Source organism: Pelophylax lessonae (assembly GCF_965119305.1).
Source record: "Pelophylax lessonae genome assembly, chromosome: 4".
Lineage (NCBI taxonomy): Eukaryota > Metazoa > Chordata > Amphibia > Anura > Ranidae > Pelophylax > Pelophylax lessonae.
In genome coordinates this window covers 523005544-523026324 of record NC_138771.1, presented here as the reverse complement: position 1 = coordinate 523026324, position 20781 = coordinate 523005544, and the positions used below count along the sequence as shown (strand labels likewise).

The 20781-nt window shown below is 41.1% G+C and overlaps 1 protein-coding gene across 2 annotated transcripts in view; it reads right to left on the bottom strand.

Moving 5' to 3' along the window:
- WNT7B (Wnt family member 7B) overlaps positions 1–20781 on the bottom strand; it is a 230103-nt gene that overhangs the window by 188448 nt on the left and 20874 nt on the right. The window contains exon 1 of one of the 2 annotated variants that reach the window (XM_082255765.1): positions 13209–13648. The exons of the other annotated variant lie outside the window; for it this stretch is intronic. Within the exon in view, the coding sequence (XP_082111891.1) occupies positions 13209–13291 (83 nt within the window). The 5' untranslated portion in view covers positions 13292–13648. Of the gene's footprint in view, positions 1–13208; positions 13649–20781 lie in introns of those variants that run through there. 2 annotated transcript variants of the gene reach the window in all.

Here is a 20781-nt window from a genome sequence, read left to right as displayed (position 1 = left end):
TTTACACCTTTCTCCTCAAGCAAGGAGATAAAGATACATTGTAAGTTTTTCTCCATTCACGAGGAGAAAAAAACACAGGGGTGGGCTGTTTAGTGACTGACCACTGTGATAGCCAATCAGAGGCTATCACAGCTGTTAGGTGAAGGGGAACCTGGGCCTCCCAGTTCCCAAAAATTAGTACTGGTCCCAGGGCTCTTGCCAAACACAGGTATGCATTCATACATACCCACTTCCACGAGGCTGCATATACAGTATGTGTACAGTTAGTAGGACGGGGTTAAAAATAGACCTAACAAAAATTAAAAAAATTAAAAAATGATAAGTAAAATGTATCCAAAAATGAATGTGTATAACTCCAGCCATAAACTGGGCAATACAATTGTACTATACCAGCCATATGACAGCATCTCAGAAGTGGGGTTCAGGACCACTGTCTTGTGGTGAAATAGAGATAACAGAGACGTTGTCATCTTGCCTATTCAGGGCAAAGCGGCAGTGCATTTGTAACTTTGACCAATTTGTACTCATCTAACCAATTCTTCCTCACCACTCTCTCTTCCATTGCGGTTTCCAACAAAACACCCGGTGTCAGTCAGTGTCAGAGCTTAGAGAGCGAAGTGACCCCCTCCTTCATTGGACATTATAAGAGGGCACCACATGTTCCCAACTTATCTCCTTCCCAGAATTATGTGTGTTACAAAGGTACAATGGCTTTTTTTATGCAACCGTGTTCCTCTGAAAAAAACTTGAAGGCCGTTCTCAGATCTATGCTGCCCATTGAAGTACATTAACACATGCACATTATTGTGAGTTATATTAATGCATCCTATTCATTTCAATAGCTGCCAATGCACCAACAACTACTGAAAATAAGACATGCGCTATTTTTGCCTGAAACAGCTCACCATAACGGTCAGTTGTGTTACCATGCTTTGTGGTGATCTGCAATGCCTGCACATTGAAAGTGCATTGTCCTAATGGGTTGGGTACCATTAAGAAAGAATGGCATAGCAATGCACTTTGGGTGGATTGTGTATTTATGTGCGTTACATAAACACACCGCAAAAGGGCCACATGGGCTTTAAGGAAAAGCATCCCATGAAAGAAGCAACGTAATACTTACTGTTCCAGTGGCCATTGTGTTGTAAAGTGTTTCCCGCTGGCCACTCTGGTTGCAACCACTGACCCTACATCACTACATGACACAATAGGGCCATAGGGGTCAGCGGGAGGAACCACAACAATAGCAAAGGACATCTATCTGAAACACCTGGAAGCGAGCAGAAGCAACAACAAAGTTTCAGCACAAAGCCTGCTGGACAGGTAAGTATACAACGTATCCTTGTACTGGTGGCTGCCTGAGATTTTGGATATTAGCGACAGGGTCACTTTAAAAGAGGACAGAGCAGCCGGCTGCCTATGCCTGACATGCATTGGCCTTGTAACGAAAAGACCTTGAATAATAACGCAATTTCATCCGTGGGTTTATGCAGTCATTCACTTGTAATTCCTTCAGCAACAGCCTTCTGGTATCCCTGCTTCCCGTTCCAGCCTTCTAAACATATAATTATATCACACGGCCAGGGTAACCACGAGCATCGCAGCATCTGGTGTGCGGTTGAAAACTTTTGTTTCAAATCTGAACTATTTATAGGGAGCAAAATTTTTCAGGATAGTAATTTCCTATACGGTTTTTTGAAAATAGGGCTGCATTTATATAAAAGAGAAAAAAAATATTCCAATTATTATAAATGTTGTTTTTCAGGAGCCAAGCCCAGGTCCTCTTATGCAGATGGTGACCCAAAAAGCGCTGTCTGTTGGGCTCATTGAAACTTCCCCATAAAATGACTAAACCTAACATAACCTTGGTCTGTAAAGTGGAGTCAATTTTTAAAATGTGTACAGACAAAGCTATATGCGCGCCATTGGGACAAGCATCGGAAAGAGACTACTTCAAATGATTATTCAACTTTCCACTTATCAAATCCCCATTACATGTGAGTACAAGTTTAAAGGCTAATTCCACCTTTCTGACCTTTCACTTTTCATGTTACACCCATATTTAAACCTCATGCACACGACCGCTTAGCAGCTTCTGGATGTTGAAGCGTAAAATCCCCTATGCTGTCTGGCACCTAGGAAGCTGCACCTGCCGCATACAGCCGCCAATACAAGCGAATGGATGTGTGTGCCCGTGCTTGGGTAAACGCCAACGTCTTCTTAGGATTTTACTGGAAAAATGGCGTGTTCGGGGTGATGCGCCAAACATGCCTATACAGGTAAACACCAGTGTAGAAGCCATACCCGAGCACAGCTGCATACAGCCTATTACTTGTATTGGGGCTATCTTCGCACGTGCGGCCAGGGCCATCTTACCGAATGGGCATGCCGGCCTGCCCCACCTGCCCAGCGACCCAGCCAAGCATTTGTCCAGATTCCTGAACTTAGCAGGTGGCAAGCGCCTGTCGGCCCTGCGCTGATGTCAGGCCACTTGGGCCGTGGAGGGGAAGCCCACAACTGCAGGAATGCCTGTGCGCCTCCACAGGAACAGGCACACACAGGACATTCGAGTCTGACTCTCGTCCATGTGTGTGTTCACCGGACCCAGACGCCCAGCTTGGAAGCTGTCATTAGCCTGGCACTGCTGTACCAATAAATATCGCCCTATTGACAATTTGTATTTTTATTCTCGTGGATGATTGTGTAGGCAGGGCCCCAGTGCACTGCATTCTCCGGGCCCTTTAATGCTCTTAAGATGGCACTGCGCGTGGTTCTACATGTGCCTGGGATTTTACACCTCATTACGCAAAAGCTGCTAAGCGTCCATGTGCATGAGGCCTTAGTTTTTGAAACATGGTGCCATCCCGCAGCTCTCACCTTTAACCTGCCCCCTCTTACCTGAATTGCAGGGTTCTTCTTCCCTGCCCCCCCCCCCCCATGCAGGGGCTGTGTTCTGCAGCCCTGTTTGTACTTCTCTTTATATTTCACCATCAAATTCCACAGATCATCATAGGACTACGCTATGTTCCCAAAAAAAATAAAACAAAGGCAGTGCCTTGAAGACTGTGGCCTGTGTGCAAAGAATTAATAAGTGTTTCCGACCTATTGCTGAACTGTACTTACACAGCCTGAACACAACCAGCCGATGTACGCAGTCTTCAGTGTCCCCGTCCAGTAAAGTGATTGTAAATGAACACCTTGTAAATTGTCAGGAGTATGGTGCAGAGCTATGACTTGCAGCCAATGCTGGAGCAAGTCCATGAAGACAGGAAGAATATGAAAAAGGCTGAAGGAGATTAGCAGTACTGAGATGGGAAAAGGGATAGAAAAAGGTGAAAACACTATGCAGTATAAAAAAAAAAAATGACAATTGTTTATGCTTTTGCAAACTAAATTTTATCCCATTTGGGTTGATATCTACTTTTTAAACCTTGCCAATCACTATACTCATGCTGTGCCACAAAAATAAATTATAAACTATAAATTCACTTCTAAAAGGGAAACTAAGTAAATCTCTAAGATAAGGCCAACTCCAGATGCTGTTCAAAAGAGTTGAAAAAAAGAAAAAAAAAAGAATGCATTTATTGTATTGTAATATATATATATATATATATATATATATATATATATATATATATATATATATATATACACACAGTGCCTTACCAAAGTATTCGGCCCCCTTGAACTTTGCGACCTTTTGCCACATTTCAGGCTTCAAACATAAAGATATAAAACTGTAATTTTTTGTGAAGAATCAACAACAAGTGGGACACAATCATGAAGTGGAACGAAATTTATTGGATATTTCAAACTTTTTTAACAAATAAAAAACTGAAAAATTGGGCGTGCAAAATTATTCAGCCCCCTTAAATTAATACTTTGTAGCGCCACCTTTTGCTGCGATTACAGCTGTAAGTCGCTTGGGGTATGTCTCTATCAGTTTTGCACATCGAGAGACTGACATTTTTGCCCATTCCTCCTTGCAAAACAGCTTGAGCTCAGTGAGGTTGGATGGAGAGAGTTTGTGAACAGCAGTTTTCAGTTCTTTCCACAGATTCTCGATTGGATTCAGGTCTGGAATTTGACTTGGCTATTCTAACACCTGGATATGTTTATTTGTGAACCATTCCATTGTAGATTTTGCTTTATGTTTTGAATCATTGTCTTGTTGGAAGACAAATCTCCGTCCCAGTCTCAGGTCTTTTGCAGACTCCATCAGGTTTTCTTCCAGAATGGTCCTGTATTTGGCTCCATCCATCTTCCCATTAATTTTAACCATCTTCCCTGTCCCTGCTGAAGAAAAGCAGGCCCAAACCATGATGCTGCCACCACCATGTTTGACAGTGGGGATGGTGTGTTCAGGGTGATGAGCTGTGTTGCTTTTACGCCAAACATAACGTTTTGCATTGTTGCAAAAAAGTTCGATTTTGGTTTCATCTGACCAGAGCACCTTCTTCCACATGTTTGGTGTGTCTCCCAGGTGGCTTGTGGCAAACTTTAAACAACACTTTTTATGAATATCTTTAAGAAATGGCTTTCTTCTTGACACTCTTCCATAAAGGCCAGATTTGTGCAGTATACGACTGATTGTTGTCCTATGGACAGAGTTTCCCACCTCAGCTGTAGATCTCTGCAGTTCATCCAGAGTGATCATGGACCTCTTGGCTGCATCTCTGAGCAGTCTTCTCCTTGTATGAGCTGAAAGTTTAGAGGGACAGCCAGGTCTTCGTAGATTTGCAGTGGTCTGATACTCCTTTCATTTCAATATTATCGCTTGCACAGTGCTCCTTGGGATGTTTAAAGCTTGGGAAATCTTTTTGTATCCAAATCCGGCTTTAAACTTCTCCACAACAGTATCTCAGGACCTGCCTGGTGTGTTCCTTGTTCTTCATGATGTTCTCTGCGCTTTAAACGGACCTCTGAGACTATCACAGTGCAGGTGCATTTATACGGAGACTTGATTACACACAGGTGGATTCTATTTATCATCATTAGTCATTTAGGTCAACATTGGATCATTCAGAGATCCTCACTGAACTTCTGGAGAGAGTCTGCTGCACTGAAAGTAAAGGGGCTGAATCATTTTGCACACCCAATTTTTCAGTTTTTTATTTGTTAACAAAGTTTGAAATATCCAATAAATTTCATTCCACTTCATGATTGTGTCCCACTTGTTGATTCTTCACAAAAAATTACAGTTTTATATCTTTATGTTTGAAGCCTGAAATGTGGCAAAAGGTCGCAAAGTTCAAGGGGGCCGAATACTTTCGCAAGGCACTGTATATATATATATATATATATATATATGTATGTATATATATATGCACACACATACATATAATGTATACAAAATATATATGTATATATATTAAACACTTAATAACCATCAAAAGTCAAGAAAGCATATTAAGTGACCCATTAGATAATTGTGTAACTTTAATCAACCTAACTGGATGACATTTAATTTACTAAAGCTCTGTGTATTGAAAACAATTGCAATGACTTTCTTTTAGTAATTTCTGTTTTCTCCGTTTTTATTCCTTTTTAAATCACAGTGTTTCTAATCTCCTACAGCTTCCTTGCAGCCAATTCATGTCTACACGCATTTTCCTGCTGGAAGCAACAGTGCACTATGCCTACGCAATGAGGGTCAGCCCAGCCGCTTGTACTCTCAACTGGATGAGATGGGGTGACAATGCAGATTGGTATTTGGGAGACATGGCGAGAGTGTTGTCACCCCATAACAGAAGTAATTAAATGAGGATTTTCATGGCAGGAGCACCCGGAATTATTTTATTGAAGATTATTATTTACAGATTTGAAAAAAAATTAAAAAAAGAAGGAAAATAACTCAGTGCTACAATGCAAATATTCCTAAAGCACACTCATCATGAGAGGGCTACCATTGCTGACGTCCTTTTGAAAATGCTATTTGCCTGGTTGCTGTGCTAACCTACTTGCTTTTGTGTTGCCACTCCTCCACAGGCCAAAGCTGAAAAAATGTGAACAAACGTAAAAATTGCAAAGTTCCCACAATGCTGTGCAGGCTTTTCTTATTTTCTAGGCTATGCTATTATCATGAGATTTAAATGAGGAGCATTTACAGACAGAAGAACATTTTCAAAGGATATCAGGACATGGGGTAAATATAGGCTGCACTCCTGTTGCCAGGAAAGAAGGGAAAAGTGTTATATGCCCACAACCAACCAATTTTAATAGTTAAGCTGGATACACACTATACAATTCTCTTTAGATTTTTTCCTTTAGATTTACCAAAACCATATAATATGAGGTCAAATATAAACACTTTCAATTTGTATGCAATCAGGCAGCCCTTGCACTACATAGTTGAAGGTAAATCTAAAGGAAATCTAACAACAAAAGTTGTATAGTGTGTATCCAGACTTAAAGTGACATTTGTATTCCTATGGTATGATTACAACACTAAGGCCCCATGCACACTGGTCGTTCAAAACAACACTTTTAGGAGCATTTGACCTTTTTTTTCTGCCTCTGAATGCCCCTCAATGTTAGTCCATGAACACATAGGTTTTTACAAGTATTTAAAGGCAGGGGCATTTAGAGACAGCAGAGAAAAATCCACTGCCAGCGCTTTCAAGATCAGCAGCGTTTTGGCAGAAAAAAAAAATGTTTGACGCGCCTAAATGCATTTAAACACGTTTGAACATGTCTAAATGTGTGTTGACACTAGGGGCTTTAGCGCTTGAGTGTTATTTAATTTTAATGGCCAGAATAAATTATCATTCGAGCCAATGAAATGAATTCACACTCAGGTGCTTTACAAAAACGCAGGTTTAGGCGCGTTTTTGACGCTGCTTTTCTCCAGCCAGAGGAAAGCCATTTAGGAGAGCTGGGCAAACGCCTAGGGTGCATGAGGCCTTACCCTTATTATGAAAGTGTTGAGTCTTCTGACCTGGACAAATAACCCAAAGTGCTTCTACAGAAACCAAATGCCTGATTTGCCTCTTATCCTACACTTTACACTTAACCAAATGAGGCCCTCTGTTTTTGGATGCTGGAGGTAATTATTCAGTAATCACGTACATCATGCACACTTGAATATATTAATATATTGAATCTATGCAAGATAAGCTGTGCATCTTATACAATGATCATAATGCTAGCTTCAACAACTTTATATATAAACATTTTAATACTTGAGCAAATCTTGGCTTAATTTTAATGAGACTTGGATAAAATAAATATTTTGTTTATTTTGAATATTATTATATAATAATGTTAAAAGTCCCAAACTTAGAACCAATAGGTATTTTGATTACATAAAATCTTTCTAATTTGTAACAGGTGTCCATGTTGGAAGGTTTTTTCTTACCTCCTGTTCTAGTAAGGACAGCAGAATGTTAAAATTTCCCTAATTTTATATCCTGGTGACAGCCGCAAGCAAGACAAATAGGAAGAGGAATCTCCCCAGCAATTACCAATTTTCGAGCCAGGCAAACCCAACAGGCCCCCTCACAGCTCACAATTCAAGCTCTATATGGACTGTATTCGAGCTGTATATGGCCAGCATATGAGCGCATTTAGATGTATGTATGTGTTATTTTTAAACCATTAGGTAGGTGCGTTTTCATGTGTTAGTGTATTTCCTTTGTGTATTGACATTCATTTTGATGCTTGTTGGATTTGGAGTTGAAGCTGCCCATATATTAGTCAGTTTTTTCATCCAACCAACAGGTTGAACAAAAAAACTGATCAATTTTCCCCATCCACACATATGAGGTGGATGAGGGAATCCTCCATAATGAGCTATTGTATTCTGACAACGGGGAGACTTCCCCACCATTAGAAAACACTGATGAGTGCTGCAGGCTATAGCTGGTTGAGTGGCTAAAATTCATTAGGGCAGTTGTGCAGAAGTCAGTCAGTAGAATGACTTCTGTTCAACCACAGTGGCCATACATGGACCGCAATATGGCCAGTCCCTTCTAAACTGGCCGAATTTCAATGTATGGCCATCTTAAAGTGGTTGTGAAGGCATGAAGGTAAAAAATCTTCAGTGTGACGCTCCACCCTCATCTCCCCCTAATACTTACCTGAGTCCAATCTTGATCCACTAATGTGCACAAGAGCAGCAGCTCTCCCGGGTCTCTCCTTCCTCATTGGCTGAGGCACAGCATTAGCTCTCAATGCTGTCAGTCACAGCCAGTGACTATGGAACAGCCAGCTACGGACACACAGGGGCAGCTTGCGAGCGAGCATGTATGAGTGCCCCCATAGCAAGCAGCTTGCTTTGGGGGGTAATCAGCCGGGGGGGGGGGGGGGAGCCAAGAGTGCTGGCGGGGGACCCGAGAAGAGAAGGATCGGGGCTACTCTGTGCAAAACCATTACACAGAGCAGGTAAGTATGACATGTTTGTTTTTGTTTTGTTTTTTTAACAGCTATTGACCAGCTTGTTATTAACAGTTATTGCCTGTTATATGTGTTTTGATGTTCTGCTGTTGATTTCTGTGGGCCTCCCAACTCTCTAAATCACTGAAAAAATGCAGTGCTGAAATGGGAACAGGCACTATTTTTGGGGGGGAAGTTAGATACAGACATTTTGGCATGTTACAACACGTAAATTACATCGTGGCAGTGCAAATGGTCAACGTTTTTAGAGTTCTGCATTGGCTAAAAAAACAATCACTCAAAAATACCGAACATTAGCTCCAGAAGCCTAATTCAGCATTGGCCATGTGACAGAAGAAGGAGACAGGTCACGCCATATATATTCTCCTGAAGGTTAGATGCTACTTGGCAATTGACTAGGTTTTTGGCAAGTTATTTGACTCTGAGCCACATTTGAAGTCAACGTCAACACTGAGCAATAAGAATGAAGAAACTGCCAAAGTTTTTTTTTTTTGCCTTCAACTAATACACAACAGACACTACTAAATATGACAATGTTCTACCCAGTTTTATGCTAACACTGACAGATTTAATCCCTATCAAAACCCTGTAGCATTCACAAAAATAATGCTTTGGTATGGTGGAAAATAAATGAAGGGGTCCGATAGAACATAAGTGGTATCCAAACTCAGATGTTGAAGTAAAGCTATTTTAACAGTCTCACTATAGAAGGGATAATAAATTAATTAAATGACTCAAGTCAATTTTCACATCACATGACCAAAAATTTAGGCTTTTCATTACATGGCATGGCCTCTGTTAAAAGGACAAGATGAATACATCTCAACTCTGATCCACCCTTCAGCGGAGATCACATGACCAAATGCTTTGGCTGTTGTTACTGTGGGCAGCACTGAAGGCAAATTTAACTAAAGCTGCATTTTCGCCACAGAAATTACTCCATTAACAAAAAAAATGACTTGATTCCCCATTCGATGTGGATGTGGAAACTCTCCCCCTGTGCCTTTTATTCTGACAGTGGGAAGACTTCCTTGCCATCAGAATACACTAATCAGCACTGCCGGGTATAGCTGGCAGGGCAGATTGAGCAGCAAAAGTCCAACAGGGCAGTTTTACAGAAGTCGATCATTAGATCAACTTCTGTACAACCACCCTGCCCATACAGGGATCCAAATTTGGCCAGTACCTGCTGAAGCGGCCAAATTTAGATCCATCTATAGCAATAGCAGGCTTAAGTCTAGTTCAAAGATGATTAACCTTTATGTATTTAGAAACCAGTGCCACCAGGTCTTTAAGCCTTTCCCATTGGCTACTCCTTTTTATAGAGAGAGCAGGAAAGGATTAAAATCTCTGACGTGAGAAGAAATATTTCCAAAGAAAGGAACATTCCATCTTAGTGAGTTGTAACCCAAACAGGTGTGTTCTAATCAAAAGATGTCTCCTCATTCCCCTTTTGGGGACAACTCAAAAATTTTAATTTTCCATCACTTTCTGTTCTAGCGGCAATGGCCCCCAGGATAAATAAAGAGGCTGAATAACACCAACAAGGATACAGACAGAAAAAAAAAATTACAAGGGTTCTAAACTTCACTACTATAACCTAATCCAAAGAAGAAAAAAGTGCTTTAGATACACTTGAGCAAATGAGCTGGGCCCTTAAATTTGAAAATTTGAGAATGCTGTGAAATCAAATTTGTACCAATGGCTTATTTGACAGCCTAGGAATTGTATTCCCCCAGCAGAGCTACAGGCCAGTAAATTTTGAGAAATTTACAACAGCAGAATTTCTAATATTATATCAAATGTATATGGCAGACCAATCAGCTATTCCCTACATTAAGTGAAAACACTGGGGTTAAGCTACCAAAACAGTACATAATGGTCACTTACTGTAGCTTAGTAAACAAGGTGTATCCATGTATGCTTCAATTATCCAATCAAGGCATGCAATCAATTTGCTGATTGATTCACTAAGTTGGTCTACTTTAGTAAATTGACCACTTGCTGTCTAAAGTTGCACTATAGTCGGCAGCCACCAGCATAGACACACCGATACTTGCCATACTACTTCTCATAGATAGATACTTGTCATTTTCTGATACAATGTGTCATGTTAAGTAATTTGTCCCCATTGTGTACTATATATAAGTACTGTCAATAATAACAATATGACATAATAGTAAAATCAACAGCAAAATTACTATAAAAAAATCAGACAAACTTGCAAAAAGAAATAAACAAAGTTCAAATGCATCAATTAGCAACAGAAATTATGATGTCATCATTTTCAAAATCAACATATTTGCCTTTTTGTATGCGTAGAACATTACATTCACAATTTAGGAAGAGATATGTATGAATTATATAATTAAGAAAATGATGAAGAATACAGGTTGAGACCAGAACCAGGTGCCAGGCAATGTGGAATAAACATTTATTAATCCAGGTACTGGCATTTGCCTTCAGCATATTTCTTGTAACATGTGACCACAATGCAGGGTAACATGCTTTACTGTGTTGCCATGCCATTCATTTTTTTTAAGGCAGTCCATTGCACCAAGGCACTGCATTTGCATTGGATTACAAAAAGGGGTCACATTTTATTCTCAGCATATAAAGGTGCATTTGCAGTCCATTCATTTCCATTTCCATTCATTTCTGTGGAACATATGGCAAATATCTAAAAAGCCCCTTAAAATAAAGTTTCTTATGTTCTAATTTGATATTTAAATTGTATCTACCAAAAAAAACTAAAATATAATACACTGTAGCTTACCAGTCATTAGATGTGGTGGCTGTAATAATTTTATTTTTGCCCCCCCTTTTCTTTCCCTGGTCAATCTTGCAAATAACACACTTCCAGTCCCTAGGTGGCTACACCCACTTACTCCATTATATCTATGGTGGGAGCCATGGTTGTTGTCACCCAGACTGAACTTAAAACAGGTTCGTCATCTCCATTACATGGGGCGGGAGATTAGCAGTTTACAGAAGGAAGATAACTTTGTTTGTGCTTTCAGTTCAGCTCATAGGAAGTGACAAGGGCAATGCATTTTGGTAGGATCAACAGATATGTATTTGATGAAAATGTACTTAGCCTTAAAAAATGCAGACACCACATCTAAGGACTCGTAAGCTAAAATATATTATATTTTTGATCTTGGTTTTGGATACACTTTAAATTAGCACCAGTTTGGGGTCTGCAGTCAAATAAAGTTTGGCCATACAAATGGGTTCCAGTTTGACATGCCAACCACCTATTTTCTCCATGCTGTGTGATCCGCCATCATTACATCGGCAGTAGAGCAATAACTGCAGCAGCAGACGTCAAAGGCGGTTGGTTAAAGTTTTCTGGCTCACTGGTCATCTGTAACAATGACACTGCTGGCCTTTTACAGAGATCTGCAACTCATTGTGCCAACATTACCTTATGTATGTAATCACTCCCAGTAAATCAAAGTACCAAAAAACCATACAGTTTCTGCAAAGCCAAAAATAAATAACTGCAAATATACAGCATTGATTATATCTTGGCATAAAAACAGTAGAAATAGCATCTCTGTAATATCCAACAAAAACATGATTGACCCAACCACAAGACAACTTCCGTAACCAACCACGAGTGACTCAACATTAACACATCAGCTTCATCTGGCATCTAAGTAGGTGCAAAAATGTAAAAGAAAATTGCAGGAACACTTTGCTGCTGAGCCAATGTAAGTGTGTCATGGTGACTAAATCACTTTCTCTATTTAATTTGACGCATCTCGCCTTTTACAGCCAATCACATTTTTCATTGGCCTGACTTTGCATGTAAATTTCTCCAGACTGTAAAGAATAATACATTTCATAACTCCTTGTTGTCTGAAATCAGGAACTGTACGATCCTATCCATTTCAAAATTTGTAAACTTGCAAAAAATGTGCATTTGTAAACTACTGACGCTATAATAATGTTATATATTAATTTATGGTGCTATATGAATTCTATATAATAATTCACGGCACTATATAAATCCTATAAAATAATTAAAAGCGCTATATAAATCCTATATAATAATTCATGCCATTATTACCTATATAAAAATTAATGGCGCTTTATCAATCCTATATAAAAATGAATTGCACTATATAAATGTAAATCCTAGATAATAACACATGGCGCTATATAAATCCTGTATAATAATATTAACAATAATTAATTGGATTGGTAATGCTTTATTCTCCACTCATTTCGCTTATCTCTTATAACCAAGTTTTTTAGCTGCTTTGTAACGAGTCATTAAAAGTCAATCAACATCAATATTTCATAACATAACCATCTAGTGCAAAATAACAAAGGTTTTAGAGAATAGGTAAATGGTGCCATAACTCGTAGACATTTCCAGAAAAAAAAAAAAAAAATAAATTCCAAGGACTCGTTTCCCATTCATCCAAAATGACTCTAGCCCACTAAGAATAGATTCTTACATAACATAATTAAAAAAAAAAATTCCAAGGACAAGTCTACAAGATTTGGGACTGTCCCTGGAGCACGTTGGCAATCAGAAACAAGGATTCACTCCCTCCCCTCAGCATCTAGACTCTTTTCCCATTCATTCAAAATGACTCTAGCCCACTAAGAATAGATTCTTACATAACACAATTAAAAAAAAAAACAAATACAAGTGCGATCGCCCTGCAGACGCCACTTTGCACCGCAAACTTTCCAAACTTCAAAGACTCGTTACAGCACTGGAAAACGCCCCCACCACCAATAGCCAAACCCTCAACTACACCTGCTAAAAGAAACAAAGTAAAAAGAAAAGGACTTACAGGTAACTGCCACTGGTAAGGATGAGGAATATCTGGGGGTAATACACTGACAGTAATACACTTCTTGATGAGAGCAGAATCATGACTGGAGGTCTCTCCCAGAAAAAAAAAAACTTTAAGTCCTGTTAAGGGCCCCCCCAAAAATCCTTCTCCCCTCCCCAGATGTGTGAGGGTGCTTGGGGTTCAAGTCTCCTGGCTTGGGTTCTCCTTAATGCACAAAAGTCTGAAAAAAAAAAAAAAGTTTTCCAAACTTCTAAAAAGTTTTTTTTTTTCTTTTTTTTTTTTTTGGTTAAAGCCCCCAGTAAGCTGCGTGAGCTTTTGCCTCGGGCTGAGAATGTGAGCCTGTCATGTCTCAGTGGTTTCAAGTCTACAGGCTCTGATCTGTGATGATGGTTTAAAGGATTTGGATGGCAGTGTGCAGCCCATCTCATGTCCCTCTCTCTCTCCCTCTCTCTCCCTTCTGTCTTTCTGCCTTTCAGGAGCCTGTGAGCTGCCATTGGGTAGAATGGGGCTGCAGTCCGCCTACTTGTTTTTTAGAAAGAGGATAAAAAAAGAGGGGGGGGTGACAATAGAGGGGGGGGGGGTGGCAGAGATGCGGCTTCTGTATTCAGTAGTGGTGGCTGGGATCCTGCCATCCCATGTGAATGTCCCAGCAGCTGTCCTCAGCTCAATGGTTGGATTGGGCACAACAATATAACAAGGACACCTTCCAGGCTTCTATCCTATTGCATTAACCCCCCAGCAGCTGTCAGAGGTCACAAGTTGTCGGGATTGTCCCTGGAAAAGGTTGTGCCTATTAGAATCCCCGGTGTTATTTATTTATTACAGGCATTTATATGGTGCTATTTACACAGTGCTTTACATACTGTACATTCACAGCAGTCCCTGCTCTCATGGAGCTTACAATCTAATCTCATATACCTTCATACACATAATAGGGCCAATTTAGACAGGAGCCAATTAACCTTCCAGCATGTCTTAGGAGAGTGGGAGGAAACCGGAGTACCCGGAGGACACCCACACAATCACAGGGAGAACATGCAAACTCTATGGACACGACACTGGTCAGTAGCACAATAAAGGCTCATTTATACTTGTGGTTGGGGGCGCTACAAATAGGTGGCTGAGCTGCAATTTTGGCACCCCTAACCACCCCCTTATACTGCAAAGGCAGCCAGATGGGGCTTTACAAATGCCATAGCAAAAATCTTACCCCCTGTCATGTTTGCCAAGGGGTCAAATATGACCCATACAAATAATTGTTGCAACTGCCCTGCAGCCATGTGCAATGTATGCTCTTGCATTGCAGTGGTGCAGCATTTACACTTATCACCACCTCACTGCCTGTCAAATGCCTCTGAAAAGTGATTCAGTGGGGATTGCTTTTCAGAGTGGCAACAAGTACTTCCTCGCTTTTAAATCTAGCCTAAAAAAAAACCTTGCCTAAAAGGCTTTCTTTTTATATTAAGCAATCTTGTTCATTTTATGTTGGCATTTATGCCTGCTTCACATAAAAGTGCAATTACATTATTGTAATGTAGATAAAAAACAAAGTAGAAACTGATTTTATCTTTTTTTTATAAAGTTGCAGAACAACTAGCAGTGGAAAATCAGCTTTGGATGAGAGAATTGCACAGGCTGTCACTATTATTCGCATGTTGAGCTTGATGCTAGCACATGCCATTATTTATCTCATGCTTCTTGGTGCTTGGCTGGCATGGTGTGCCACTGACCCAATACAAGCATGCAGCAACTGAACAAACAAATCCAAAGAAGTGGGAGTCACACTGATTTATATCTGTCTTCAAGTAGTTTTATTGTTTTTACTGTTTTCAGAATAGTTGTCAAATCAATACCTTTTGGTACCAGGCAGCTGGCTTTATTTGATTTCAGAATTCAGATATTTTCAGGACCAATCCCATGGGTTAAAGGAGTTTGGGACAAGGAGGGTTTTTTAGCCCAGTACGATAGAAAATATAAGTGGTGGGACTTTAATTGGTGTTTTGGGCAGGAAGGGGTGGAGCTACATGGAGAGGTCAAGCTAGGGGCCTCAGGAAGTTTTCAGTCGGAGGAAATCGGCATTGGAGAATCTTATACTTGGTATGGACCCGGGCTAGGGACCCGTCTGAAGTATGGTAGGGCTAGGGACCTGTCTGAAGTATGGCTCCCAGATGGTGCAAACTTATACTTGGTAGGGACCCGTCTGAAGTACGGCTCCCAGATGGTGCAAATGTATACTTGGTAGGGACCCATCTGAAGTATGGCTCCCAGATGGTGCAAACTTATACTTGGTAGGGACCCGTCTGAGGTACGGCTCCCAGATGGTGCAAACTTATACTTAGTAGGGACCCGTCTGAAGTACGGCTCCCAGATGGTGCAAACTTATACTTGGTAGGGACCTGTCTGAGATACGGCTCCCTGATGGTGCAAACGTATACTTGGTAGGGACCCGTCTAAGGTACGGCTCCCAGATGGTGCAAACTTATACTTGGTAGGGACTCGTCTGAGGTACGGCTCCCAGATGGTGCAAACTTATACTTGGCAGGGACCCGTCTAAAGTACGGCTCCCTGATGGTGCAAACTTATACTTGGTAGGGACCCATCTAAAGTACGGCTCCCAGATGGTTCAAACTTATACTTGGTAGGGACCCGTCTGAAGTACGGCTCCCTGATGGTGCAAACTTATACTTGGTAGGGACCCGTCTGAAGTACGGCTCCCTGATGGTGCAAACTTATACTTGGTAGGGACCCGTCTGAAGTACGGCTCCCTGATGGTACAAACTTATACTTGGTAGGGACCCGTCTGAGGTACGGCTCCCTGATGGTGCAAACTTATACTTGGTAGGGACCCGTCTGAAGTACGGCTCCCTGATGGTAGAAACTTATACTTGGTAGGGACCTGTCTGAGGTACGGCTCCCTGATGGTGCAAACGTATACTTGGTAGGGACCCGTCTGAAGTACGGCTCCCTGATGGTGCAAACGTATACTTGGTAGGGACCCGTCTGAGGTACAGCTCCCAGTAATTGGTATGTTGGTACCTGTGACTGGTTGTCTCCAAGTCGGGGCTGTGGCGGCTGGAGGTCTAATTAAGTCGGACGCAGGTACCTCCTCCTTTGATGCCTACCGGGACCTTGAGGCTCCAGTAAAAAACTGGGTTTAACATGTTATTTACCTGTTATGTATACAGTTTGTTAATAAAAGGCTGCTATGGCCATTTAACTCCAATCTGTGGTCATGTGGTTATTTATAATGGAGGAGGAGAGTTATGGTCAGAGCAGAATGGAGACAAATCATCTTTAATCCAATAGTCAAGTATTCCTTCATTTTCTTTTTACAAAGAAAAGATGAGTATGAATCTCCAGGGGTTACCAAATTAATTAATTCAGGGCTTCACTCACACGGCAAAAAGTGGCAAAACAACAAAAATGCATGTACATTGTTTTTTCATTGTTTTCAATAGAGCCATTCATAGAGGTGCGCAAAACATGAGCTGCTTTAAGATCGGTAACGCAGAATCCAAAAATCTGCACCCAAGAATGTGCACTTTACACACTTGAGTGCGTAAACACGAGTATAGGCATTTGTAAGCAAGTAAATGAAGTCTAAACAAAGGGAAAAATACATTATAATAAAAACATGTTATGCACGCATATGCGTCCTTATATGTTTAAACGCATCTATACCCAAGCATTTTATTGATCATTATGCAGAAACTTTTCTCCTAGAAAATACATGTGTAATATCATCAGTACAATTTGTATGGCTGTGTAAATGAATCCTTAGGGTCTGCTCATGATATTAGAAAATCCATAATGCGTGCTTACTGAATACGTAATGCAAAACAAGACATGTTTTCTGTGTATTTTGTATGTGTGTGAATGTGTTCATCATTTCCAACCTCTGTTTTGTGGGATGTTTATATTTGTTGAAAATATGAATATGTGACATTAAAAACTGCACTAATAAAGTGCATATTGCTTTTTAGTGCATTTACAATGCGGTCTCCTTGTGCTGCCGTTAGCTATTATGTAATGCATGTTTTTACCAAACGCACAAATGATGCGTCAGGCAGGTTTTTTAAAAAACGGAACACACTAACATATACCGATAAAATCTTATATAAGGAATTTCTTAGATTATAATGGTAATTTGTTTTTATATATTTTTAGCACTCTATGAGCCTGCGTAGCCTTTGCAGATATTCTCCTATTCTCTTATTTGCTCCATTTTGGTGTTATGTTAAATTGACCATTGAAAATGTTTTGTTATCTCTGTTCTGTGCTCTCTGTCCTTGCTGCATTTGTATCAGTTACATAGTACCCAGCAAGCTCTGTGAACTACAGAACACCCCAATTCTTCTCCATAACAAAAGGCGAAGGTGTTCCATAGTCCAGTGACAGAGCTGGGTACAATGAAATTGGTAAGAGTGCATTATAGACAGACAGCACAGGACAGATATTGAAAAACAATTTCAACAGTCTATTTAACAAAAGCTAGTCCTGACCTAGGGTGGCAGCGCTGCTCCTCTATAGAGAAAAGTACAGTGAGTATGGGTTGCCCCTCTAGGACTGGGAATGTGCTGTTGGCAGGATCACTGGATAGGTATAACATGTTTGTTGTTTTTATTTAAAAAAAAAAAAAAATATTTACAACCACTTCAAAGCGGAGTTCCGGCCACGGGGGTAAAATTTAGCTAAAAATACCCCCCGGACAGTCAGGGCTAGTACATTCCACAATGGATAGCCTCTATACTGTCCCAGGTCGCACTTGTCTTTTAGAAGAATTACTTACCTTGAAAACTTCTTCTCCAGCGCTGCCATCTCGGATGTGGGCAGCTGAAGCCAGCGTGTCCTCTTCTGCGTCCTCTTCTCCCAGAATGCGCCTGCACCGGCCCCGCTCGTCACTTCCGGTGCGGGCGTGTCATCCCTCCACAGCTTCTGGGCATGCCCAGAAGCTGTTTAGCAGGGAATGAGGCACCTGCACCGGAAGTGACGAGCGGGGCCGTTGCAGTCGCATTGAATCCTGGGAGCGATGACGTTCAGCTCCCAGGAATCATTGCAAAGAGGAAGTGACGGCGCGGGTCGCGGCCGCAGAGGGAGGAAGTGGAAGAAAGGTGAGTATATTTTCTTCAATAACAAGGTAAGTAAACAAAAAAAAAAATCGTAACTATCCATTTGTTTTTCAGGTGACCAAGAGCAAGCGGATGGCCCAAAATCGATTTTGTCGATTTTGTGGCCGGAGCTCCGCTTTAAGTTTTTACAAAAAAACCCGATTGGTTTCTATGTAGAACTGCACCAATCTCAAATTTTATTAAATCAACCCCACTATGTGCTAAAAGGTGTCTCTCTCTTTATCATTCTTTTAGACAAAATATAAAACAACTAATGCTGACATATTTCAAATGGTGCAAAGTCAACCTGATCCTGCACTCTTTACCTAATGAGTCACTACCATGGAACAAGCATGCAGCCAGTGAACCGGGAAAGTCTAAATTACCTTCCTGTGTGCTTGGTTCAGATTAGTGTTTCGTTATGAAGCAAGAATGAGGATAATAGCCCTGGTGCTTGGACCTTTTTTAACAAGTCAGTAATGGCAGCCACCCATATATCTCCAAAAACAGGTTGATGTTAAGGATATGAGACATGTAGGGTGCTCTTTAGAGTTGCTTTCAGTGCCTGAACTGCCTGGCCCTGGGTTGTCAGTGCCAAAATCCAACATACCGAAGAGGATTTACTAAAACCAGTGCATGCAGAATCTGGTGCAGCTTTGCATTGTAACCAATTAGCTTCTAGGTTTAAGCTCCCGTTCACATCGGCACGATTTGACATGTCAAACTGAAGGCAAATTGTAGCCTATTGCCGGCAACGGCACCGACCCAATCGGTGCGATGCCGACTTTGCGGCGCCGCACCCATTTCCAAAAGTAGTTCCTGCACTACTATTGGCGACTTCGGGGGCGATTTCAATAGACATCTGTGCATGAAGCTACACAGATGTCTTTCAAATCTCCCCCAAAGTCGCACTGAAATGCGGGCTTGAAATCCCACAAGTTCAGCTGAACTCGCACAATTACAAACTCGCGTTCAATGTGAACGAGGGCTTATGGTCAAATCTTATTTGAACAAACTTAAGTTAGAAGCTGATTAGTTACTGATTGGTAAATTATTATTATACAAGATTTATACTGTATAATGCCAACAGTTTAAACAGCACTTTACAATATAAATGCAGTTCAATACAGAAAGAATAGGAGAAAATTCCCCCCCCCCCCCGCTGAGTTTTTCTGTCCATTGAGGGCCCTTCAACCTGAGAGTACACCTAGCTTAAGCCCCCATTCACACAGGTCCAAATCTCAAAGTCGCACCCTATTGTTGGCAATGGAACCGTTCAAATCAGTGCAATCGCTGGCTTTGTGACGCACCAACCGATTTGAAAAAGTAGTTCCTGTACTATTTTTGCCAATTTCAGATGCGACTCATAAAGACATCTTTGCATGAAGCACTGACCTGCGACTTTAAAATTGCGCAATTGTAAGTGAGTTGCACAATTTCAAAGCCGCATTCAGTGTGAACCAGGGCTAAAGCCTAACCCCACGTTTATTATGACTCTAAAAAGTTTGCTTGGGCCAAGTTGGTCCAAATTCTCTATTAGGGCCCTTTCACACGGGGGATCCGATCAGATCCGCCTGTCAGTTTTTTAGGCGGATCTGATCGGATCCTCCATGCAGCTCTATGGGGCAGCGGGTGTCAGCAGAGACACCTCCGCTGACACCCGCTGCCATCCGTATCCGATCCTGTCCGTGAAATCTGGATGGATGGAAACCCTATTTTTCCATCCGTTCAGTGATCGGATCGGATCGGATGAGAGCGGACAGGTGGTCCACTCTCATCCGATCCCCCATAGAGGGCAGCGGGGGCTGAGACACCTCCCTCTCCACTCTGCAAGCGGAGACGGAGCTGTCATCCGCCGGCTCAGCGGGGATCGTGGATCGATCCCCGCTGAGCAACACGGATCCGCCTACGGAGGCAGACCGTGTGAAAGAGGCCTTACAGATGTGCCCGATGTATAAACACCATGTATATAGCACTGTGTTCCACCAGCAGTAAGGGGAGTTCCTGTACAAACTATTTCAAGTAAAAGTGAACCTAGAATCCACCTTTGCAGTCAAATAAAGATAACACTTGCTTTTATTTTGTTACATTTTGTTTCCATTTACATAGCATAGGCAAAATAAAAAAAAAATAAAAAATATATATACAGTGCTTTACGAAAGTATTCGGCCTCCTTGAACTTTGCGACCTTTTGCCACATTTCAGGCTTCAAACATAAAGATATAAAACTGTAATTTTTTGTTAAGAATCAACAAGTGGGACACAATCATGAAGTGGAACAAAATTTATTGGATATTTCAAACTTTTTTAACAAATAAAAAACTGAAAAATTGGGCGTGCAAAATTATTCAGCCCCCTTAAGTTAATACTTTGTAGCGCCACCTTTTGCTGCGATTACAGATTCTCGATTGGATTCAGGTCTGGACTTTGACTTGGCCATTCTAACACCTGGATATGTTTAT